Genomic DNA, 25,193 nt, shown 5'->3' with positions numbered 1-25,193 from the left:
AGCTTTTCGACTTTTCGTTTTAAACAGCCATACGGTCACCTTAATGTCGTTTTTGCCGGAGGGGGATACGACTTGTAACTTCATCTTCGCCAAAAGCCAAAGCATCAAAACGATTAGGGCAAGTAAGAGTCGTCTGCTTCACTTCCTCCAGCTGCTTCCTGTCGTCGATCTCACAAACCTTATTTGAAGGGGTATAAAAGGTACAATCATCTCACAACTCCCTCACACTTACCCACCCACCCTTAGAAATGATGCTATGGCTTCTTAAGACAATGAACTTGAGAACATGTTGTTTCAAACTTTCTCCAGAAAACTCGGGGCCTTGTTGGGGTTTCTGTAGTTTGCATTATAACATGAAATGTGGAATGGAAAAGTTCAGTTTGGCTCAACTGTTAAACTTCATTTCACGCAGATTGATTTGCTTGGCTAGTTTTCGTGGAAATTTTTCTTCTTTAAAAATTCCTTAACTTCAAATTTGTTGTAACTCCCCCCTGGTTGAGTTACCCGTGTCATTATTCTTTTCCTCAAATTCCCGAGTGTTATTATAGCATTTGATCCTTTGCAAAACCTTCATAGCATATAGAGACTTCACCAAGTCCAACAAAATTGAGCCAATGTATTATTTGAGTCCCTGAATTTAAAGCGAGAATATTTATCAGGGGTATTATGTTGTCAGTTGGTTCTGATCTGTGGATTTGTGTAGTTCGTTGTCCTTGTGTTCTGGTCTAGTCATGGACCTGGAGAGAGAGAGAATTAAAAGTGGATGTCAGAAGATCCTGGAAGGAATAGATTCAATGTCTTTGGTAAATTTAGATGACCAGCAAGTACATTCCTTGGTGATGATGAGAGAAATAGCCCGTGGGGTTGTTGATGATCGAGAGAGAAAGGTAAGAGAGATCAGTGGCTGCTGAAATTTTGACATTAATTTTTCGTGCCCGGGGGGCCATTCTCATAAATTGTTTGATCTCTACAGGTGACGAAGAATGACGTGATTAGTGCTTTGCGCAACAGTATTGAGAAAATGGTTCATAAAGTTTCCTTCATGAATAAAGCATAATGGATTATATGCAAATATTGTATCTCAACTGACTTAGGACAGTTTGCAGGTGTCTGCATCCAGGGATATTATTGAAGTAATAAGCAGGATGTCGTTTGAAGGATTAGATGACCAAAGAATGCGTTTAGTATTGAGGATGAAAGAAATTGCACATGGGGTTGCTGATAAACAAGCAAGAGTTGCAGTAACTAGGCATGACATACTTGCAGAACAAGTAAGTGTTTAAGGCATATAACATTTTTTAATCTCTTTCCTATGGCTAGAATTCACTCAAGGTAAATTGTTTAGTTTTACAGGTTGGAGTTGGTTATGAAGGGATAGGATATAGTCCCATGGCTGAGTCAGCAAAGACCAGCAATGGTGATGTCCTGATAGATGGGGAGCAAAACCTAATAAATGAAAATGAGATGTTGGAGGTAGAGCATGTTTTAGGACTTGAAAATGGAATAGACGAAATACAGGAGTCTCTGTTGCCATCTTCCCTTCAGCAATTTCTTCTGTGGCCTCCAGATGATTGCATCACCTTAGAGTGGGTTCAAGACATGATGTTCAGCCTTGAGCAGGCTTCGCGGAAGATGTTGCCATCTGAGGTCTGCCATGTCATACCATCGATTTTGGTAGATAAATTAACTGACACTGCTCACAGTATACTATCTGAAGAACCAAACTGTGTGGAGATCAACTGTCAAGAAGATTCAAGGGTCATTGTAGTAGGCGACATCCATGGGCAGTTTTATGATCTACTGTTTCTTTTTAAGCATATTGGAATGCCTTCTGAGAGCCAGTTCTATGTTTTCAATGGAAATTATGTAGATAAAGGAGCATGGGGCATGGAGGTTTTTTTGGTCTTGCTAGCTTGGAAGGTAACATGATGACATTGATTTTGCTTACATTTTGATGTCCCTGATAATTTTAATGGAATTGAAGTGATGGTGATGGCTGTATTCCCATCAGGAGAAATAAACAAAACAGAATACTCCCTCTGGTCCTATTTATAGGGTAGAGAGATGAATTTTTTTTTGTCTTATTTATAAGTCACGTCATTAAATTTTCATCATAAATTTTATTTTTACCCTCCATTGAATGTTGGAGAGAGAAAATATACTATTGAAGTGTGTATATTTAATAGGGGCAAAGTTGAGAACTTTTTAAATTTTAAGATAGAGTTAATGAGTTTTAAAGTTTTCCTTGATATTGGTAAAATATGTTGGAAGTGACTTATAAATAGGACTAGAGTAGTAATGCCTTGTGGCATTTATTATATAACCTGTTAACTTCTACTAAATAACATGCTAAAATGTGTTTTACTCATTCAAACCTAATTGTTGATTAAAGCCTATCATTTTTATTTTCAGGTCTTGATGCCTCACAGAGTATATCTACTCCGTGGAAATCATGAATCAAGATATTGCACTGCAAGATATGGTTTCAAGAAGGAGTTGCGGACGAAATTTGGTGACCAAGGTGAAGATGTATATAATAGATGCCTACAATGTTTCAAGGAACTTCCATTAGCTTCAGTTATAGGTGGCTGTGTTTATACTACTCACGGAGGGCTTTTTCGGAGTATAAAAGCTGCTCCTCTGCGAAAGCCAAAGCGAAAGAAGACACAAAGAGTGGATCTTGGATCTTTAACTGAGTTATCTGAAGTTAAAAGATCCACTGTAGATTGCCCTTATGAAGGTCCTAACATATTATTGAGTGACATTCTTTGGTCAAAACCATCTAAAAAGGATGGCCTGAGGGATAATACAGGTCGGAAATTGGGTCTATGGTGGGGTCCTGATTGCACTGAGACTTTTTTAAAACAGAACAAATTGAAGGTAATATTTAAATTTTTTGTGTGACCAATATCTAACACTGACCACTTGTTCATTTTGTTATCACTTGTCATATGGATTTGAATTTCTGACTTCTAACTATCAAACCTGTATAATATGTCTTCTAAATTGGCAGTGCGAACTTAAGCATTTCTATTTCATGACTTACTTTTTTTTTTTTTCTCTCGTTATTAGGAGGGTTTGAATCTTAAATATTACCCCAGACCCCTTTCACCCTTACCAATTGAGTTAGCCTCAAGTTGTTCATGAATTACTCTTTAACCATGAACTCTTCTAGTGAATAAATTCCAATCCACACTCTTGTTTGATTCACTACAGCTACCATGGGTGAAATTATTAAAGATCTAAAAGCCAATCAGTAAACTTATCATGAGATGTATAGAAATGTTTATCACATATTATCGTTGGCATTTGGCAATGCCAATCGTTATTCAAGGAAGATTGCATGTTGGATGCATAAGCTTATTACATGCCTTAAAAAGCTTGTAAGTATTAACTAACTTGACATTCCTCCTTGTTTAGAAAAGCATTTTTTAAATCTTTAAAATGTCCATATCCTTTATTTTTTTTTTATCAAAGATTCACTTTGTTTATGATTGTCAACTTTAAAACTCTTTTTCTTCTAATATTCTGTGGTGCATTATTTTGTGCATAGCTGATCATCAGATCACATGAAGGGCCCGATGCAAGGGTTGGTCGGGATGATTTTGGGGATATGTTGTGTGGATACAGCTTGGATCATGATGGACAATCAGGAAAACTATATACACTTTTCAGTGCTCCTGACTACCCACAGGTTCATATTTTTAGTTGTAAATTTCTATATCACTATGCAAAGGTTTAGTATTTTTTACGCCTGTGGCAATTCTATTGGTGATATCTTAATATTTTGGTTGAAGACTTAAAATAATTTTGCCTCCTAATTTGTAATTACCGAAGACTCAATCTCAGTAATAGCTATATTATTAATATTAGCATATATGAATTAGCCATTTTAAATCATTAGCTATTAAGGTACTCCTCTCTCTGCAATAACATGTCTGTCAAAAAATCTAGTTTGTGGTAGTTCTTGTTTTCAAATGCCTTTGACATTTTGGAAAATTGATCCAAAATGACATTATCATTTCTAGATTTTCTTTTATTAAGTGGAGCAGTAAACTTGTATGGCATTTATCATCTACATATTAAAATAATTTGATTTACGCACACACCTATAACCTGGTATCTATCATGGTCACTTCCTAGCATGTGAGACCGTTTCAACTTTCAAGATAGATTATGCTCTATTTGAAATTCCTGTGGTGATGACATGTACTCACTTGCATCTGCATCCACAAGTTGAATTTTTGCCCAATATTCAAGAATATGACTTTCTTTTGTCCCCCCATATTTCTTTTTGTTGCTAGCGAGGAGCAACTCTGCACTTGCTGTGTGTAGGAAAGGATACAAGCATAATAATAACATTTTATAATTCAAAGACAAAAAATTTGATGCACATTTTATGTTTGAATGATGAAATGTAGCATTTTAAAAGTAATCATGAATATAAGAGCATTGTAGGAGTATTTTTATTTTTACAAAATCTATCAATATTGCAGTTTGGTAAGAGGAGATATAACAACGAAGGAGCATATGCAATATTGAAATCGCCTGATTTTGAATGTCCTAGCTTTCACTCATTTAAATCTGCAGAAAGACCAAAGGTACAAATCGTCTTGTCAACACAGTTGGCTTTTTTTATTTCCACAAGAGATCAAATGCAACGTAAAAGTAAATTTGTTACATAATGAGTTTTTTATTAAAATGAATGAGGGATTACTTCTTTATGGTATATTATTGTCTCTTGCAAAGCTTAATTTGCGTAGAAGATATGCATTTACCTTCAGATTATGAACTAATAAATTAGTCAAATAATTTCTACTATTTTTGGTCATCTGTTTGGACGTTTATGACTTCTATGCTACTTGCTTCTCAGGTGGATCCTTATATTGATTACGATGCTGATGAAATGGACTTTAGCAAACTAGACTCTCCGCCAATGGTATGTTATCAAATAGATTTAGATAAGTACTTCTCAGCTTTGCTTTTCATTACATAACTACATATAGATGAGTATAATTATAAAACTATAAGACATTCTAACTGGACTGATACTATGGGCACAACTCAATCATGTGTATAAGCAAACTAGACTCTCAGGATAAGCAAATGGTATGTTATCATGTAGATTTAGATAAGTACTTCTACTATTTGCTCTTTCTCACTTATATTAAGTTGCTGGAACATATAAAAGCCTTGAAATGCTGACTAAACTTACTTTTGTGGATAAGAATGCACAGGCCTCAGCCCCTGGTATTTCAGCTTCTCAAAGATCATATCCAGCAGGCGTGACACCAGAGTTTGACTTTGGGGCATTGGGCATTTATAATGCCCCTTCTTGGACTGTTCAGCTTCCTGATGGTTCAGGTGGCACCCAAGTTGTGCAGATTCCAAGGGCTCCTTTGGCGGAAGGACTTCCTCTTCCTCAAAACATACAGGTTTGGTTGTTTGAGTCTGTCATCTTATATTTGTGTAGTACCTCCTGTCCTAATACCAAGTTTCTTTCTGCAGGAACCTCATAAGGCTGCTTATGAGTATTTGTTTGAGCTCATTGCTTCCTTAAAACTTATGCTTATGACCAGGGTGAGTTCAGATATTTCTTTTTCACTAAAGAGAATGAAGTAGGCCAAGCCAATTTTAACAAGACATACATGTCAAAAGCGAGTTTTATTAAAAAAAAAAAAAAAAAACGCCTGACATACTTATATGTCTCTATTCGATTGGTTTGGCTTGGGTAGGGCGTATTTTTCTCATATTTTGAGTTACTGAAATGATGATCTTTTAACTCAGGAGCCTGATAACCAGGCAAGTCAGACAGCTTTGCGAAGTAGAGCTAGGAAACGAAAAGGAGGAAGCGGTAATTAAATAAGGTAGTGGCCAAAACAACATTCTCCTTTTGGCCAGGCATTGGGTACTCTTCATGTTGTTATTTAGCTGTTATATTTAGAGTATATACTTGTCTTCTATGTAATAGTCTTGACTCAGTAGTTCTTGCTTCACAGGGACAGTGATTTCTATCACTTTACTATCTTTTGGATTGAGAATTGATCAAGTGGTGGAAATATATGAATTTGGGTCATTACGTTTAGGTGTCTGTGAATTAGGAGAGATATAGCAGAGAAAGGGCATATAGAATCCACTTGAATTCTGCCTTCATTCTTCCCTCTATCTCTTTGATTATTTAGAAGTAATATGGAAATTCATGTGACAACAGAGAAGAAATTTCACATGTTATCCCAAACTGATGATCACAAAGTACAGAATAATCTATTGGCCAATTGATGAAAGTGGGGAAGTTTCCATACTAAAAGAACATCATCCATTTTGAAATATAAAAATTTTAACAAGTTGTAATATTTTTAACTTGTAAGTCATGGATAATGTAACTCATTTTTAAAATTTTATATTTTGTATGAGGGATTTACATCTAGTTAGATAAAATTAACGCATCAATCCCCACTTTGAACTGCAGTATAGCAGCGTATTAAAGACACTTATTTTCGTTAATTTTTTTGGCCAAATTGGTTAATTTGATGTGTTTGGAAAATCTGTTGGTATTGGTCGAAACACATTTTGACAAATAATTTTAGGGTAGTTTTGTCGTCAAATATGCAAAAGCTTGTTTGTAACGTATTTTCAATTGACATTCTGGTATATGTATGTATGATCTCTCAACAACAGTTTACCTTTTAAAAACAAAAATAATTAAACAAAACTTGAACTTTTTGTTTTCTTTTTTTGAAAAAAAGAGCTGAAATGTATGTCCATTTCCATTAAAACTAAAAAAAAGTAATTTATGACAGTCGGTATTGCTATATAAAAATATATTATAGATATAGCTTCGGTATCGTTAACTTTTTAATCTAATATCATACTAACTTTTAAGTATTTTGTGATTTATTAACAACTATAAATTGATTCATACGGTTATTATATGCAATGTACTGAGTTATACAGAAACTTGATAAAATGAATGACATAGAATATCAAGGTTTATAGAGGTGCATTTTATTATTATTTAATTCAAATTATATGATAGAAGAAAATCTAAATGCAAGATTTTGAAAAATAAACTGTGAAAAAAAAAAAAAAAACCGAGAATGTGAGATCCGCTTATTGTATAAATGTCGATATTGATATTTTGGTGGGGTAAAGGCGTGCTCAAATAAGCAAGGGAAAATTACTTACAAATTTTATATAAAAATTAATTGTTATAAGATTCATTAATAATTAAATTAAGATTAATATATTATTAATAATTTTAATTCAATTATTAATGAACTTTATAATAATTAATTTTTTTATATGAGAATTTAACATAATTCTCCCAATAAGTAAAGAGTGTAAATTTTGATATTGATAACACCATTCATAATATTGTTTATAACGCTGTTCATCACTGATGCACCTTAATATTGATAAGATCCTATAAGCCCATAATTTAACAAGTTGAAAAGAAATATTAGTAGGCATGCACTTTCTCTCCCAACGCCAAACTAAAAGTTGGCTGCAAAACCAATAGTAATTAAGTTGGCGAAGTTGATTATATTAATTATAGGTTTAATAAGTATTATCAATCCTAAACTATTATCCAAATAATATTCTAAACTCTAGACTCTTACGGTAAGCAAAAACTCTCTTTAACTTATAAAGTCAGAGCAAATTACCTTAATTATTTATTCTTACAATGTTGACCGTTATGTAGTACAATTGGCATGCCATATGTCAAAAAGGGATTAGTGTTATATTGACTTTTGATTGAGTCTCATAAAGTCAAAAATAACGACAGATAATTTGTTTAAAATTTACAAGTTGAGAGGATATTTTACTCGAGTTTAGGGTTCAGAATGTTATTCTAGTAATAGTTTAGAGCCAGGATACTTAATAACCCTCAATTACATTTCATTTTTAATGGAATTTTCCTTTTTTAAAAAAAGAACTTAATTCTATGAAGTTAAATATTTTAATCTTATAAATGAAAAAAAAAAAAACATTGATACAGCTAAATTTAATTGAGCAGCAGCCAAAGTTTTTAAGATGGCGGTGGCCGGCCAAGTGAATAAACATTTACTATGTTCTGGTAATATGCTAGATTCAGTTTTACTCTCATTTATTTTCTGACAACTATAAAATTTATGACACACTCCATTTCAAATTCAAAGCTATAGTTGGCATAGCTTTCATTGATTTAAATCAATTAAATTGAGTTGCAAAATCATACTCTTTTTAAATTATAATATAAAGTATTTTTTTAAAAATTTTACTTGATCTAAAATATAAAGTATTAGATAACTTTTATATTTATCTCTCTAACTATACTCTTACTTCATCTATTACTCTTTTAAAAAAAAATCATACATTAAAATTTTAATTATTATTATCAAGATTTTTTTATAGAGTATTTTATGAAGATATAAATGAAAAATGTTGATATTTTTAAAAAATTTAAATTTTTAATTAATATTATTTATAAATTATAAATTAATTAATTATAATTTATATTGTGCTATGAGGGAGCAAGTAATCAAGAAGAAATGAATGTTGTAGAATATGCCATCAATTCAATTATGCATGCACGATAAATATTCTAATACCATCATTATCTAAGTAATTATGTCTCAATTGTCAATAGCTGGCGGTCAAGGATAGATCAGCAGAAAAAGAAAAAACTCTGTCCAGAAAAGGTTGAATTGTTAAAAGATTCAAAAATCATGAAACTGTGCCTTAATCTCTTTCATGACTGTTTCTTCTTTTCCCTTCTAATAAAGATCCCATTTTTACAAGTAATCCCCCCCCCCCCCCCCACCTCCTCTCTCTGTGAGAGTACTCTGAACTCTGAAGCTTTTCCCTTCCCTTTTGGGTTGTCTCTGCACTTTCCCACGTTACGCCGTTACAACCGCTCTATCTATCTCTATCGTTTCTTCCTCCATATTTTTCCCAGCCTTTCTTGCTCCCAGCTTAGGGTTTCCACTTTGAATCTTTCTTCTTTCTTGCGATTGTCATTCAGTTTCCTTTTCAAGGAATCTTTGCCCATGACTTCTACTTCTGTCAAGAACAACTTGATGCCTCCGGGCCTCGTTTCCAATCTTCAAGAAGTCCTTCTCAGCAGGAAAGGCGCTGATGAGGGCGACAAATCCAAGGACGTTGCCGAAACTCTGGAACCTTCATCTTCGGTTCCTGATTCCACGGAACTCAATGATACTTCGAAGCCCATTGTCTTGGTCACCAATAGTGATGGGATTGAGTCCCCTGGCCTTACCTACTTAGTTGAAGCTCTTGTTCGTGAAGGCCTTTACAATGTTCATGTCTGCGTTCCTCAATCGTGGGTCTTTTTTAATCTTGATTTATTCATTGTGCTCTGATTTTTGTTGGACTGTACTATGTTTTCTAGTATGCCTCTTTTCCTCCTACATTTACCTTCCCGGTTTCTTGTTGACTCTGCATTTGCATTATGCTTTCTGTCTTCTCCACCTCTCTCTTTCTGTTGTTCTTGAATCTGGAGTGTCTTTGTAATTTGTTAGTTCACAAAATGGTTGCTTTAGGGACAAAACAGTTTCGGGCCACTCTGTAACTCTCAGAGAAACGGTGGAAGCAAGGTCTGCTGAAATTGATGGTGCCACGGCCTTTGAGGTTTCAGGTATGACATTTTCTTTAGCTCCTGTTTCTTGTCCTCCCCACATCTAGTTCTCAAAAAGACTTGAGGATGTTGTGATCAGGTCTAATTTGATAGGGATTAAATTTGTTGGGAAACCGTGCCTTTTGACGAATTTTAGCTTAGCTTGATCATGTGCTATTTGTCCCATTTTCTATGTGCTAATGAGATTCAACTTGTATCATGTTCATGGGTGCATTGATGTGGATTTTCTGGTCTTACCCTAGTTGTTAAGAGGAAAAAAAATCATCATCATCATCATCATCATATTTTGAAAGTGATTTTTGTGTGATCGTAGCTGAATGTACTTTTAGAATTTCATAATCTCTTTGCGAGTTTGGCATTTTGTAGTTGTGGCTTTTAATACATCAGAGTTTCTCTGCTATCTTATTCTTTTTTAATTTATACTTTATTCAGGAACTCCTGTGGATTGTGTTTCACTAGCATTATCCGGGGCCTTGTTTTCATGGTCAAAGCCTATACTGGTCAGCTTTTATACGATAACATTATGCCTTTGCTTTGCCATAATCAACATAATAAAGATTTACATATGATAAAAAATATGGTATGCATTTTAGGTTATTAGTGGAATCAACCGGGGAGCCAGCTGTGGTCATCACATGTAAGTTATTTACCTATGAATATAGAGGAACTTTTAAATACAAGTCAGAGCATAACCTCCCCCCTTTTTTCCATTCTGTTTTGTGGTATCTTCCAGCACTTATATCACTAATGTCCAAGACCAACATTTATCTCATGCTTAAGAACATTCCAGGTTTTACTCAGGTGTTGTTTCTGGAGCTAGAGAGGCATCATTAAGTGGTGTGCCATCATTGTCAATATCATTGAACTGGTATTTTGATTATTTGGTTTGTAACTAGCTTGACCTGCAATTTTCTACTGGAGGTTTATGAATTGCTGTCACGTGTAGGAAGGAGGAGCAAAGTCAAGAGACAGATTTCAAGGATGCAGCAGCAATCTGTTTACCTTTGATAAATTCAGCTATCAGGGATATTGAGAAGGGAACTTTTCTCAAAAGTTGCTTTCTGAATATAGAAGTTCCCACGTCTCCGTTGAGAAACAAGGTTTAGAATGTTGATTGTGTATTTATTCAAATATTTTGCTGCATTACAGAAATACTTTTAGAAAATATTGTCTGAACAAAAAATTTGTTCTACAATCAACTTCCATTTTCTGTATAGTTTCATTTGTGCTTGTAGTACCCCCTGCCAGGGTGTAATTACCCTGTTGGCTTGTTATGTACTGTACATTGAAAAAGTGTGAGAAATTAGTTCAAGGGGTTTTTGTTTTCATTAATTTCTGATAAGTGATTCTGAGGTTTTTTATTACACCCTCAAGTTTGATTACTTTTATTTTTGGCTTTCTATTTTGGATGTTGATAATGAGTTGGAAACCTCCTCTCTCTAAAGAGAACTTAGAAGTTTTCAAATAATAATTAAATTCTATTTCACCCCCTTTGTTGAATGAGTGATTGGTTATTGATGATACACTTTGGAGAGTGTGTTGTGATGTTAGTTTACGTTCTGAATATTAAAGACGGTTTCCAATCTGAGTTAAAGATGCTAAAGTTATGGTAATGTCTCAAGGTTTACACTTTTGCACTTTTTGAGGTTCTGAATTTCATTCAACTTTAATGCTGGTAAGAGTTGTTGACATGTACCCATATTTTTTTTAAGTCCTAGATGCAAGAAAAACAATTAATGCTGTGTAATTCCCTGGCACTGATTCTTGTTTTTGTTTAATATTTGTAGAGTCACCTTCCTTTCTGTGCTATAATTAACAGTGCACTTGTTTGAGTTCCATACTGTCTAAGTAGAATCTTGTATTTTCTGTGTCTACAGTATATGATGTTTGTGCATGTTATTAGCTGCATAATGCATTGCTTGTGCACAAAATTTTGTATTTAATAATAAACTTATCTTAGGTCATTTAGTGCATGTCCTAACTTAAATCTTTTACTTTTGCTTCCCTTGCACAATTTTGTTTTGATGGGCTGTTACTATATGGTCAATTTAAACAAGTCACAACATGATTATTTGTTCTACGTTTATGCATTAGATGTTGAAAGAGGGGTTAGCTTATTCAGTGCAATAGTAGTCATGCTTGTGCTTCATTGGTTAGGATATATGTGATTTTACCTCAGTGTTCAATCCCTTGGTATGTTTGAACTTATTAATAAAACTTCAATGAAGAAGAGATCATGTTTCCTTTATTATGTTATGTGATTCTAATATGAATTTGGCATTAAATAAGCATTTCATTTATTATGTTCCTGTCTTTGCAATTTTTTTTTTAATTGGATATTGTGTTATCTTATTGGCAGGGTTTCAAGTTGACCAAGCAAAGTACTCGAAGATCCACTGCAAACTGGCAAGCTGTTTCTACTAGTCGATATCCTGTTGGTCATTTCTTGAACAACCAACAAGGCCTTGGCCTTAAGTTTGCACAGCTTGGCCGAGATGCCTCTGCTGCTGTGAGTGTCCAAAATGTTTAACATTGTGTTATGTGTACCCGTCTGGTATAATCTGAAGGGATTCTAGTACATATGTTGATTCTATTGTGCTAATGTCTAACCTTCCTCATCTTGGTATGTTTCAGGGTGCAGCGCGTCGACTGACTACACAGAAAAAGAATTTGGAGATTGTTGAATCTATTGGAGCTGCAGGAAAATCTGATTTCAACAGGGTAAAGAAGTACTTCAGACTGGAGGTAAATAAGAGGAAAGAACGTCATCTTGTGAGAATCCTATTAATAATGAAATCAGACATATTTTTATATTCTGAGCATGGAAGATAGTAATTTGTAGCTGTAGATAAGAGTTTATTGTATAAATGTGTTTGTTTTCATGTTTTGGCCAACGTTGCCAACCTTGAAATGTTTTTGTTTCCTTAGTCACATGATTCAGGTTGCCATCTTCGCACCACTGCTTGTTTAATTGCAGATCTTAATATATCTTTCCTTAAAGTATACTTGTATGGCAATGAAATGTTTTGACGCATTTTGTAGAAGTAAACTTAGCCATACTCTACTTTTTTCTGCAGTTTTTGGATAAGAAGCATGAAGATATAGAAGAGGACCTTGATTATCGAGCACTAGAAAGTGGATATGTAAGTTGGATAACAAGTCGTCATTGGTTAGATTATCTCAAGTGCCCACCTAGTTCATTTTAGAAAAACTTGTGTGGATCTCATGCATTGTATGTCCATGACTCAGCAATAGTGATTGTTGATGAAATAAATTCATAAAAGATAGAAGGGAAAATATAATTTAGTTCCTAAACTACTCTCAATTATCGGTTCAGTTCTTTAACTTTGATTCAGAACAAAGTCCTTCGTTATAGTTTGTTGAATTAAGAAATTATAGAGATTTTGTTTTTAAGGGACTGAATAATTGAGGAAAAATTCAAAAACCAAAAGTTATATTTCCTTCAAATGGATCACAAAGAAGCATGAGTAAACATGTCAGAAATTGGTTCCATAAAAAAATTTGCCTTCACATGTTCATACATGTTCCTGTGTCAGTTTCATGATTAGATTTTTCAATGGACTAATTTTATTTAATGTTCTCTCCTGATTATTAAATCTGTGATTTGGAGGAACAGGTCGCTGTGACTCCCCTTCCTCTTTCTCCTCATATCGAGACTGACATCCAAATGGCAGCTTCTGATTGGATATCTGCCGTGTTTCACACGGAACAATGATCTAGAATTACAGCGTGATTGTGTACATTTGAGAGTCATTTGAATATTCTCTCTCTTTTTTCTACATTTAACGGCAAGGATGGAGTGGAGTGGAAAGGGATGGTCACTCACGCCAACTCAATAGTGTTTGATTCCAGTATTGATATTTGATATGATTTATTTTGGTGTTTTATTTCCTTTTGTTTCCTCTCTTCCATTGTTTCAGTTCTTCTTTTGGTCTCACTTGACGTGAAGCTAATGCTTCTTGTAATATCATAGCCATAGGCATGTTTGAAGAATGCCACTCTGTTTGTAGCTTCAATTTGTAGTAAAACTTTGGAGCTGTTGTAATATGTAGTCAAAGTTTGGTTCTTTGCGTTTTTTATTAAATTATTCAGTGTATGGTTTTATGTTAAAGATTATTAATTTCATTGTTTTAGTGGAAGTAAGTAATTACACCAGTTATTGTGGTTTTCAACATGGCAAATAAACACATTTTTACCATGAAAATCGAAAATCAAATTGACGAGCCCATTCAGATTTGTCAGATGACTTCTTTTTTATTTTTTGGCACAACTATTTTTTATAACCTTCCTCCCATGTTATTGGAGCTGATAATGATCGACAAGAGTGGATAAATAATTGGAAATTAAATTTTTGAAAGATTTAAATTTGAGTTTGATAATATAACTAAATCAATTTAATGTATCTCTAATTATGAATTTAATGAAATTTTTTATAGCCTGATGAGTGAATTAACTCAAATCGCTTTGTAATCTTATTTAAAATGACATAATTTTCTGTTGAAAAGATGAAAAGTAATTTGATTATGCCTAAAATTCTTTATTTCATTTTGATACTTTTTATTTTTATTTTTTAGGATGATAGATACAGTAAAATGCAACAAAAAAAAAATTGACAAAATTATTCCCAATTGGGAAAGTCAGCGAAAAATCACGGGGCAAATCGGAGGTGGTTCTTCCGGGTCGGACCATCCAACTCGAACATTGCCGCATTGCTTTGCTCTGATCCAAATTCTTCCTGCCGCTCCTTCGTCCCTCAGTAGGGTTTAGGAAGGTTCGAGGATTTTCACACAAAAAAATGGCGTCGAAAACCTTTCTCAGAATTGGCACTTCAATGTTGAATCGGGTTTCAAACTCATTTCTTCACCAAGCGCCGTACTCGACTGACAAAATAGTTTCTCGTGGCGTCGATATCACTCCTAAGCTATTCCCATGCGTCTCCAAGCTCCCTTGTTCACTCGAGTTGCCCAAAAGCGACCTCAAATACCTGAGCGAGTTCTCCTCTGGCGGTGTCCTGTATCCTTGCGGCCTGCCTTCGCTTCGGTTCTTATTACCTGATGGTGCATTTAACGTCGACTGCTTTTCAAATTTAAAACTTCATATTTAGGTTTCATGGCTTGGTTATAGATTTGATTGGACTGTGGTCTTAATGTGCCTAATGTGTGTCTAAGAATTTGTTTGACATTTCTGGAAAAAGAAGACGAACAATTTCATTGTAACCTTCTTGCTTTATTAATCAATTGGATGATTCTTTTTTGGGCCAAATCAATTGGATGATTCACTCCTTTTATTTTAGTCGGATAATTCACATCTTTATGTAGTCATGACATCAACGTTGAGGAAGAAAAGAGGCTCACTTTGATTGTTTATCAAGTTCTTAGTTCACTTCATATACGCTTGCAAGATATTACTATTTAGCAAGGAATCAGGATATTTCAAGTTGTCGAAATAATGGCAGCATCAACATCTGTTGTTTGAGGGCGGGCTTTTTGTTTTTGTATTATGCATTTTGAGGCAAAATACTGCTTGCATGTTCGGTAATTATGACGCACTCAAACAAAGTTTCCCCTACTAGCCAACACGTCATGAAATGTGGAGATATAATATCAAGAAGGTGACTTTGTTTAAATTCTTATTTTTCCTTTTTTTTTCTATTGTTCTGCAGGGGATGGTTCATCAGAAGAGCCAATGCTCTTATTTCCAAAAAGGACATTCCAACCTAGCCTTATCCGGCGAAAGAGAAATCATGGATTTTTTGCTCGGTAAACCTTTCAAGTTTTTTCCCTACGTTCTTCCTATATCATCAGAGAACGAGAATAACAAACTAACATTCTGATTAAACTCTAGTGATCTGGAAGACACTGCAGCGTCGCTTCAAAATATTATGTCTAACGGATCACGGGAAGTAGAAGGAACCGTATGGTTGCTATAGTTTGAAACTTTTATAATTTTGTCTTACCTTTAACTTGTCAGATCTATAGACAGAGACTAACATGGATGGGTAGGTGATTTGGGAAAGGTCAAGCGAATTGCAGAACATTATAGATGAAGAAAGAAAACATATGCCTGAACTGGATATCGATATCTAGACAGTGCTTGCTTTGAATTTTTCATAGACATAACTCTCATAAGTAGATAATGAGGGTGTCATCAACCATATCCTAGAAGCTTTATGTTAACTAAAGAGTGATAGGCCGAATGGGCCTGTACTATTAACCATGACCCGTAAAATGAGTGCATGCTGACTGCTGTTAGGGAGGACTACTTACTTCATTGAATTTTTGTGGCATTTTCTTTGAATTTTTGTGGCATTCTATCTATAATTAAGTTGTAGAAGAAAATAGAATCTGTTAAATTTGTGTGGCTGATGTAGAAACATCAGCAGAGCTTCAAATACAGTACTGTGCGAATGTTAAGTGACACCGTCTTATTTTTCTTCATGAGCAGCAAGGCAACCAAGGGTGGCCGAAGAGTCATTGCTAGAAGAATTGCCAAGGGCAGATCAAGGATTACAGCATAGTCATTCTGATGTTTCCCCCATGTAGTGGATCTATAGATTTACTTTGAATTTTCTTGCATTCCATGTTAAAGACCCAGCAAGGCAGGGCAAGCTGAATTAGCTCTGGTGCACTTTTTTGAGTCTCTGGCATAAGTAAACTGTAATGTATTGTATACTTGAGAATCTGTCGATTGCCCAATGAGCATGCCAAAAGATTCTTGAATCAATCTAATATCTCCACTTGGTTCTTAATAGCTAGGATTGGCTTTGACTAAGTTCAAATTGAAACTCATCTTTCATGCCTATTGGTACAAAGGGTCTGGTTTGGAGGGTGTTGAATTTATACTCTGAAGACTCATCAGAATAACATGTAACTGCTGTATCTTATGAAATTAAAAATACATGAAAGATCTCAAAAATAGCAAGAAGCCAGAATGTATGTTTGAAGATGACAAAAGAAAGCAAGATAACCACATCTTGAAGGGAATGTGAAGGGGGTAATGTAGCAGACAAATTAGTATATAGTAGTAAAGGTGGAACATGAGTCTAATAGTAAGAAGTCATATGTCTATGCTGAAAGGTGTAAAGGGGGCATTGAAAAAGGAAATTTATGAGATGAATGTGGGAAAAAGGTAGGTTAGTGTGAAGATACAGTTTCCACGTTCTATTCTTTTGTCATGTTTTTGCGTGTAAGCTTGATTTAAAATGAAGAAAAGACTGGAGTAAACAGTGAGGATTCCCCAACATGACCCCCAAAAGACATTGATTTAAGATTCTGAGTGATGAAAGCAGAGAGAGAGAGAGAGGGTGAGTGAGTGATTTGATTAGCTGCAAAATGAGATTCCATGGAGACACAGGAAAGAAGCAAGAACTCCCCACTTCCGTAAGTGTGGGCCCTGTCATTATTGAGAAGACCGGGACACTAATGCCCTTTATTGGAAGACTTCATTCACATATTATGATTTACTTGTTACTTTTATCTCTTCTTTATTCATCTCCCCGCTGATTGAAAGTTAATTATCCGCGCGTCTACTCCTTTTGTTCATTTTTTTCTCCTAAATATTTTGATTGAGAATGAAGTAATTTTTAATTATTCATTATAATATTTTTAATAACTACATCATGTAAGAAAATGTAGTCACAGACTATTAATTTGTAAGAAAAAACCCTTTTATTCAACTTTTATTTAAGAAAAATTTGGTCAAACTTTTGGCCTCCTTTGATGACTATGAGAAAACCATCGGTTGATAATGTCTATTTTTCAAAATTTGATATTTACTTTTTATTCTTGAAATTATTTTTTCTTCTGGTGGATTATCAAATAAATAAACATCTATTAACAATTTTATGCATCTCAAGGAATCTAGTTAAAATTAAATCTCATTAATGTTATTTTAAAATTTAATAAGTTTTTACATCTACCTAGTTTTTAACAACTTTTCCTAGCATTTAATTAAGACAGAAAAGTAAAGATGAACATACAAAATAATGAAGTGCTTTATAAATATAATTAAAATTAATTTTCTCTCTTTGTTCTATAAATACAACTAGAAGAGTAATTAGCTAGGGATATTCAGTGAAAAAAATTAATACCTTAAACAAAATATCTTATAATAAGAACATCAGGGAATGATTCATCTTTAGTAAAAATTAATTAATTGATAGCTGTCCCCCCATTGCTGTCACAGAATTTTTTTTTATCCATTATTATTTTGCATGTTATGTTACTGTATGTGTTAATTAAGAAAATAACGTGATTAAAATCATTTTATTTTTTAGAAAATGAAATCATTTCCATCCTTTTCTATTCTGCCTTTTGTTTCAATGACAATAATTGCTATCGATAAAGAATGTTATTTAAATTCTAAGAATCTCTGCTTTTTGAACAACATAATATTTTGACCCGATGGTCGATGGTACCGCGCATGAACTAGAGAGAATATGTTTTATAGTCATATATATTATAATTATGCTCTTTAATCATACAACAATTGAGATAATTCTTCCATAGGATTAGGTATTACATAAATTAGTTTTTATCGTATCGTAATTCAAATGCATGATCTGTATTTCTGTTGAATTTAAATGTCATTATTATTATAAAATGTTATAATATATCTGTCCTGGAGTTATTCCATATAGGCAATTGGAGTTTATTCATATTCGATTAGTATTATCCTAACCCCAGCAAGTTCAGAATTTTGCTCAGTTAATAATGAAATTATTCAAACTACTCAAAAGAAGCTTAGTTTGGAGTTCATCATGAGTGAAACAAAATGTCCTTATGATTGAAAAAAACAAAAAAACCTAATAGTAATAATGATAATACTTCATATAACTTTAAATGGCTTGGATTTCAGCTGTACATATTATATATCTTTAATAATAATAATTTAAACAACTATAAGATTCTAATAAGTCTATGTAATAATTATAATAATAATTCCACCGTTGAAATTTGCACATGTAAATTTCGTCAAAATTGAAAAATAATGTGATATATATAAAAAAAAACTTAAACCTTAATTAGTCATAACACCCCCAAAAAAAGTGGAATATGTTCATCATGACAACATTCAAGTCTTTCTAGTTTTTCTTTAATTTGATTTTTCTTTTTACAAGTGGCTTTATTGTAAAAGTTAAAAAGATAGTGTTTGAATGAAAATTTTCCAACTTCTAACCCCCAACTCTGGATTCTCTTTATTGTATTGAATGTATAATAAAGTTGAACCAATTTAGAAGCAACATTCTCCAAAAAGGACTTATCCTTACCAAATGCAAGACGGTGCAAAGGTAAATTTAACTATTTAAAGGTAAAAGTTAAAAGCTCACGAAGTGAAATTACCGTGCAGGTGAACTTAATAATTTTTTTTTAAAAAAATCTACATTCAAACTCTTTTACGTCCAGTTCATAAAAAACAAGCATTTTGGTACCATCATTGCATAATTTTGTGACTTTATTAATATATGTCCATTGATAACTCTAACGCCAGAGGATTAACTTTGGCAAAAACTTTCACTTGAACTAATGTTTTCCAGTTTGATCAAAAAAAGGACTACCGTTTTCCAGGCCTGAAGTTTCAGGATGATAAGTATCAAATTTTTTTTTGGTGATTTTACAAAATATTTACGACTTATCAATTTAGAATTTTAATGAAATATTAATTACTTTTGTGCCTTTTCACTATTCATATTACTAAAAATAATTAAGCGGAACATAATAAATAAGAATATTCCATATAAGAATTAATACTTTAACTAGTTAAATACACCTAAGCCACTTCAAAGCCTTAGAATTAGAAATAAAAATATTGGGTAAAGTTAATTAACTTCATTTTTAAAGAATGACAGTTAATATCATTAAACTTATAAAAAAAATATTTGACATCCTATTAAATAAAGATAAATATAAAAAGATGACACTAATTTAAAGATAAATAAATACTTTGTTAAGAATAAAATTTAATTAAAAATGTTTATATTTTGTAGTAGTGGATTGAGTACATCTTTACGATATATTTAAAACTAATTAAATGTAATTTTAAAACTTTATCTTATAATTAATTATGGTAGGAAAAAAGTACGCAAAAAAAAAATCTAAAATCAAATTCATTCATTAATTTGGGGAGTAATTATGGTTCCATGAAAATCAATCGAGTATATAAATTAAAAGCGACATGATATAGCCGCCAGAACACCTTAGCTAGCACCTTGTACGTCGCATTGTAGGACACTTTGGCCTCTAGCTAGCTAGCAAGAGTTGACCATGGTGTCTTCGTTTATACGGCTTTTGTCTTCATTCCTTCAACGTCATCAACTATTAATGTCACAGCGAGAGAGGGAGGGAGGGAGAGAACTTTGGAGCCAGCCATTGTTCAACTTCAAGTACCAACACATCAAGGCACATATATTGCTAAATGCATTGGACTGTAGCAAGAGAAAAACTCAAATCAATTCACTGAGCTGACAGACATGTGAAACAGCCTAGACATGTCGTCGATAATGGAGGTTCCTGAACCAGGAACAACTAGGTTTTCCATTAGAGAAACACTTCTAACTTCACCCTCTTAATTATACGCAAAACTTCAAGACATTGCTAAATGCATGGCAATTAGCAGTTCATATATAATAATATATAACAACAAACACACATACGCACACAAATGAAATTAAAGTGAAACAACGGATTTCCCATATTATTCAGCTATATGTATTTTAAATAGACAAAATAAAAAGCTACTATTCTCATGCATATGTCAATCCTCAAGGCAGCTCCAAACTAGTTGGAACAATAGGGTTTGTGGTGGACGAGGGCAACGATGATAGGATTGCATCAATGTACTCCATTTGATTGGCAACTGAGAAAGTTTGATCATGATCTTGTGGACAAAAACCAGATGATGGGTAACACTGGATTCTCTCAAGAGGGTCCTGATGTAATAATAATTCTTGTGAATAAGAAGAAGATGATGATGATGCTGGGACTGTACTACTGCTCATCAACAAATAATCCTCAAAGCTATCACAGATTTTGGGCACAATAATGGATTCCACCAAGTTGTCAGGATCATGGTGCTGCAGCATTAACATCGAACCTGGGTTCATGAATTTCTCAGCAACAAGTTGTTGTTGTTGATGATGATGATGATCAGTTTTAGCAATTTGATTGTTCTCTTGATTTGGATTGTTACTCAGGGTACCCAATATTGACCACGCATCATCATTAGCAGTATTGGTACCGTTATCTTCACATGAAGATGGAATAATGATATAGGGTGGTGTGCTTTCTGAGATAGGGTTCTGGACATGAAGGAGATTGTTGTTGGGGTTATAATCGGCAATGTCTACTTTAATTTCATCAGCTTTATGGTCGAGACCATTGAGACCTTGTGGAATTGGTGATGATGCAGTACTGGGAAGGTATAGCTGATGATGGTGATGATGCTGATCAGGTTGAAGATGAAGATGAGGGTAGCTAAGTAGGAGATTAGGGTTTGAAGAAGTGAAGGATGTTTCCAGAGGAGCATTATAATGATGATGATGGTGATGAAGAAGAAGATGATCAGAAAATGTGGAGAAAGGAGGAAGTAAATCATGAGAAAGCAGCTTCTTCTTTATGCTTGAGTTCCAGAAGTTCTTGACCTCATTGTCAGTTCTTCCAGGTAGGTGCTTGGCAATCTGAGCCCACCTGTCAAAAACAACATGACCATCATCAACTTGTCATCAAAAGGAAAAAAGCTATATAGAAAGAAAGTAACCTTTTTATAATTATTATAATATTATACATGATAGATGAAGGAATGAACATAACAATATGAGAAATTAAAAAGGGAAAAAAAAATAAACAGCAGGAAGAAGCAGACCTGTTGCCTAGAATGCTATGAAGCTCTATAATGAGGGCAGCCTCTTGAGAAGAGAAGCTTCCTCGTTTCAAATCAGGTCTTAGGTAATTGATCCATCTAAGTCTGCAACTTTTTCCACACCTCTGCAAGCCTTTATATTCGCCCATGAAAATGTGTCAGAACCAAAAAGATGAACAAATAATTGCACTTAATTAATTATAAGAATAAGTTCCCTCATGATTTCAGCAACAGTAGAGGATCTATACTCTGATGAAGATGATGAGATGAGAAGAATGCAGGAGGAGAAGGGATGTGTGAAACAGTAATTACAGAGAGATTGAAGACCGCGTACATATAATGAAGAAGAAGAAGAAGAAATGAGAGAGAGAGATATGTACCAGCAAGTTTAGGGACAGAGCTCCAGCAACCATGGCCATAAGTGGTGATGTAGTTGATAAGCTTTTCATCTTCTTCAGGTGACCATAATCCTCTTTTCACCTTCTGCTTGTTGCAGCAAGAGTGATGCCCCATCTTCTGATAATTATTGTTGATCGATATGATGGTATTGGCCTGGCCTGATCTACCTCTTGTTCTTCTTCTTCTTGTTACTTCTCACAATGATGAAGATCTCTGATCAGAGCGTACAAACATGGCATTGGAAAACAAAATATGAGGAGTACTTTTGGTAGTATTTAAAAAAGAAGACGACGAGAGGGGCCTGAGGTGCTTTAAAGCTTTATAAGCCCTGGCTGACACAGAAGAAGAGCTTAGTTTTATTATATACTTCCTCGATCATAAATTATAAAATATTTTTAAATAAAATTTTATATATTAATAAATTTTATTAAATATATTTAATAATTTTATTTTTTTAAAATAAAAATATAAACTTTTAAAAATATTTATCATTTAATATATTAAAAAAATAAATAGATATTAATTATAAAAAAAAGATAACATTAAAATTAATATATTTAATAAAACTTTAATCTATTTAAAATATTTTATATTTTAAAATAAAATATTTTATAATTTAAGAGTAAGGTGGTGTCTAATAAGAAGACTGGTGAGGGGAAAAGAATCGTGTGTGACCGTGAGGCAGAGTGAGAAGAGGGTAATGAATTAAATGAGGGAGGGTGTACCGTAAGGTGGCCCACTTAGGGTTTCGGGCAAAGGGATAAAAGCTGCTTTGTCACCCCCTGCACCACTTGTACCCCTTTAAATGGCCAGAGCGTTAATTAGTGCACGTGTCATGCATGCACACTGGTGGGACCCAAAGGGTCCCACATGATTGCACATTCCCATGTCCTCATGTTTTAACTAAATTTATTTGATTTTTCAATTAATTAACCTCTTTTTATATGCCAATAGTTCTTTCAAAGCCATGGATCGGAAGGCTTTATATAGCCTAATGATCAAGGACAGCAAATGATAATGCATGTAAATATTAATACTATTTTATTTTTATTTATAAAAAAATTATCATTTTTTAATTCTTTTTTATATAAATAAAATCATATATTTTAATAAACATTTATTACATATTTTTTAAATCGCCCCTTATAATTTACATTAATGAGAAATAATAAATTCATGCTTATGTTGATTAACATAAGACATTTTAGTTCAATTTATTTATTTTCAAACATAATTATTATGGTTAACTAACTTTTTTAAATTGTGTGATATAATTTTTTTCTCCTATATATAGAAACGGAGGGGGTATATAAGTGATGTGCTGAAAGAGGCATCCATGCCAATCAGTATAATTAAAGTAGGCTCATAGCAATTTTAAAACCCAATAAGCATAGTGTTTGCAACACATAAAGAAGGGACTGTTATTTCCATAGACAATATGGCTTCGTGTCCATATGTCAACACATACGGGCTTGTGCCTGTGGCTTCTCTTTTTGACGTTCGATATGCCCATAATGTCTCAAGAAATCATACGTGCCATTCTCTAGGGTTCCCCTTGATTGTCTTCTTTAGAATCCCAAGAATTATTTTATTAAAAGCTTCAATCTGCCTATTTGCTTGAGGGTAATATGGCGAGGATGTCAACATTTTAATCTGACTTTCCTCGGAAAAGGCTTTGAAGTCACTTTCAGTAAACATCGTTCCTTGGTCCGTTGTAATCGTTTGAGGGATCCTAAATTGAAACACAATTTGTTCACATATGAAATTAATAACGTCGTCCTGTTTCACTTTCTTTATAGAGATGGCCTCTACCCATTTTGTGAAATAATCTATGGTTACTAAAATGAATGAGTGGGCCTTGAATGAGCTAGATAGATTTTTCCTATTACATCCATAACCCATCCTCTAAAAAGCTATGGTTTAACAATCGAATGCGTGTCTGATGCTAGCACTTGTTGTGTTGGCTCATGAATCTAGCATTTCTTGCATCTTCTAGCATATTCAATGCAATCTCCATGTTCAGTTTTACAAGGCAAAGTCAGAGGTTAGCATAGCAGAACTCTACAAGCTTACCCAATAGGTTGGAGAGACAACGGACTAATGCTTGGTAAGGTTCAAACGACTAAGGAGCAAGTGCCATTTGTTGCTTTTAGAAATTGAATTCATTAAGTAAGCACAAGTAAGACTGGATATAGAGCTCCGAAATAAATTTCAAGGGATGAAATTTTGAGATTTCTAAGAGCTCACGGCTAAAGTATAGGGATATAAGGAGCTGCTCAAAAAAGAAGATCATCGCTGACAGGCTACGGCAAGAACTTATTTTGGTGACTTTGATGTGGCGATGGTAAAACTAAAAAATGCAAGCAGCTACACATGCTCAACCCTAATAAGGAAGGTCGGAGAGATTCCTAAAAGGCAGAGCTGGCACGGGCTGAAGCTGAAGAGGGTCCAATTGAGTCCAAACTGGAGGTCACAAATAAAGCCCTAGACGATGCACGGGCTGTCTAGGATGAAAAGCTTCATTTAATGCTTGAATTTGAGAGGACCCTCAGTCGACATTAGACTTTATCTGATGAGTTGGACTAAGCTTTAGCGAAGTAAGAGACCCTCTAGACCTATTGTAAATAGTAGACATATGTATTTTTATTCTTTATTCTTTAATTTATACTATATGTCCCTTGTATCATTCTTATGAAATAAAAAGCAAAGATTCTTTTTTTATTATTGTATGTCCTAAAGCCATTCTAGGCCTCGGGTCCTTTATTCCTTCGTTCTTCGGACTATATTATAATGATGGCCAATATTTCTTTAAATATTTTTTGTTTATAGCTTGTCCGTGCAGAGTCTTATTAATGCTAAATAAGACATAAGCATTTCCTTTAAGAACTTCGCTTACCTTGAATGGTCCTTCCCAAGTAGGTGAAAACTTACCAAGCATTCGGTCTTTAAAATCAGGTGATAACACAAGTTTTCACACGAGTTGTTCTTTATCTAATAGTGAGCCAATGAAAGTGATCCTCGGCTCTTCTAGAGATTTGAGGTTTACTTCTTCTAGTGGATCCTGAACCTTGGGGCTATGTCTTCAAACTTTAGAGGTGCAGGGTCTAGCTCGTGTAGTTGTGTTTCTTGCATCTTCTAACATATTCAATGCAATCTTTAGTCATTGATGGCCAATAATATCCATGCATTCACACCAGCCACTGCATTTTTTTCGGGCTAATGGGCCCTATATACTCTCTAGTGTACTTGTCTTAAGACTTTTATATATTCAGTGAAGGCCAAA

General features: G+C 33.9%; 4 protein-coding genes across 7 annotated transcripts; 3 read left to right on the top strand and 1 right to left on the bottom strand.

Moving 5' to 3' along the window:
- The first annotated feature begins 61 nt into the window (after positions 1-61).
- On the top strand, positions 62-6,149 carry LOC129291841 (serine/threonine-protein phosphatase 7-like). 4 transcript variants are annotated; one of them, XM_054929391.1, is made up of 12 exons: positions 62-200; positions 704-887; positions 974-1,024; positions 1,107-1,271; positions 1,354-1,920; positions 2,413-2,880; positions 3,554-3,694; positions 4,497-4,601; positions 4,874-4,939; positions 5,238-5,435; positions 5,509-5,580; positions 5,788-6,149. In XM_054929391.1, the coding sequence occupies exons 2-12, from the start codon at positions 732-734 to the stop codon at positions 5,860-5,862; spliced, it is 2,064 nt and encodes a 687-aa protein (XP_054785366.1). In that variant the 5' UTR covers positions 62-200; positions 704-731; the 3' UTR covers positions 5,863-6,149. The 4 variants fall into 4 exon arrangements, with proteins under 4 accessions (XP_054785366.1, XP_054785364.1, XP_054785365.1 ...); XM_054929389.1 differs by having other exon boundaries at positions 5,229-5,435; XM_054929390.1 differs by lacking the exon at positions 62-200 and having other exon boundaries at positions 243-887; positions 5,229-5,435.
- A 2,634-nt stretch (positions 6,150-8,783) lies between these two features.
- On the top strand, positions 8,784-13,739 carry LOC129290229 (uncharacterized). The gene is made up of 10 exons (XM_054926949.1): positions 8,784-9,319; positions 9,540-9,634; positions 10,067-10,134; positions 10,228-10,271; positions 10,425-10,502; positions 10,581-10,734; positions 11,994-12,143; positions 12,269-12,379; positions 12,712-12,777; positions 13,272-13,739. Exons 1-10 carry the CDS (start codon positions 9,030-9,032, stop codon positions 13,368-13,370), a joined length of 1,155 nt encoding a protein of 384 aa, XP_054782924.1. The 5' UTR covers positions 8,784-9,029; the 3' UTR covers positions 13,371-13,739.
- Positions 13,740-14,386: 647 nt separating this feature from the next.
- Positions 14,387-16,378, top strand: LOC129290523 (uncharacterized). The gene is made up of 3 exons (XM_054927312.1): positions 14,387-14,712; positions 15,318-15,414; positions 16,100-16,378. Exons 1-3 carry the CDS (start codon positions 14,451-14,453, stop codon positions 16,170-16,172), a joined length of 432 nt encoding a protein of 143 aa, XP_054783287.1. The 5' UTR covers positions 14,387-14,450; the 3' UTR covers positions 16,173-16,378.
- A 3,604-nt stretch (positions 16,379-19,982) lies between these two features.
- Positions 19,983-22,208, bottom strand: LOC129290522 (transcription factor MYB26-like). Its single transcript, XM_054927311.1, has 3 exons — positions 21,892-22,208; positions 21,515-21,644; positions 19,983-21,339 (listed from the first exon to the last, which is right to left on the bottom strand). Exons 1-3 carry the CDS (start codon positions 22,022-22,024, stop codon positions 20,415-20,417), a joined length of 1,188 nt encoding a protein of 395 aa, XP_054783286.1. The 5' UTR covers positions 22,025-22,208; the 3' UTR covers positions 19,983-20,414.
- Between the last annotated feature and the right edge of the window lie 2,985 nt (positions 22,209-25,193).

Source organism: Prosopis cineraria, unplaced genomic scaffold (assembly GCF_029017545.1).
Source record: "Prosopis cineraria cultivar Desert tree isolate PC_DT_omini unplaced genomic scaffold, ASM2901754v1 PC13, whole genome shotgun sequence".
NCBI lineage: Eukaryota > Viridiplantae > Streptophyta > Magnoliopsida > Fabales > Fabaceae > Prosopis > Prosopis cineraria.
Note: the sequence above shows the minus strand (reverse complement) of the source record. Positions and strands in the feature narration are given on the sequence as shown.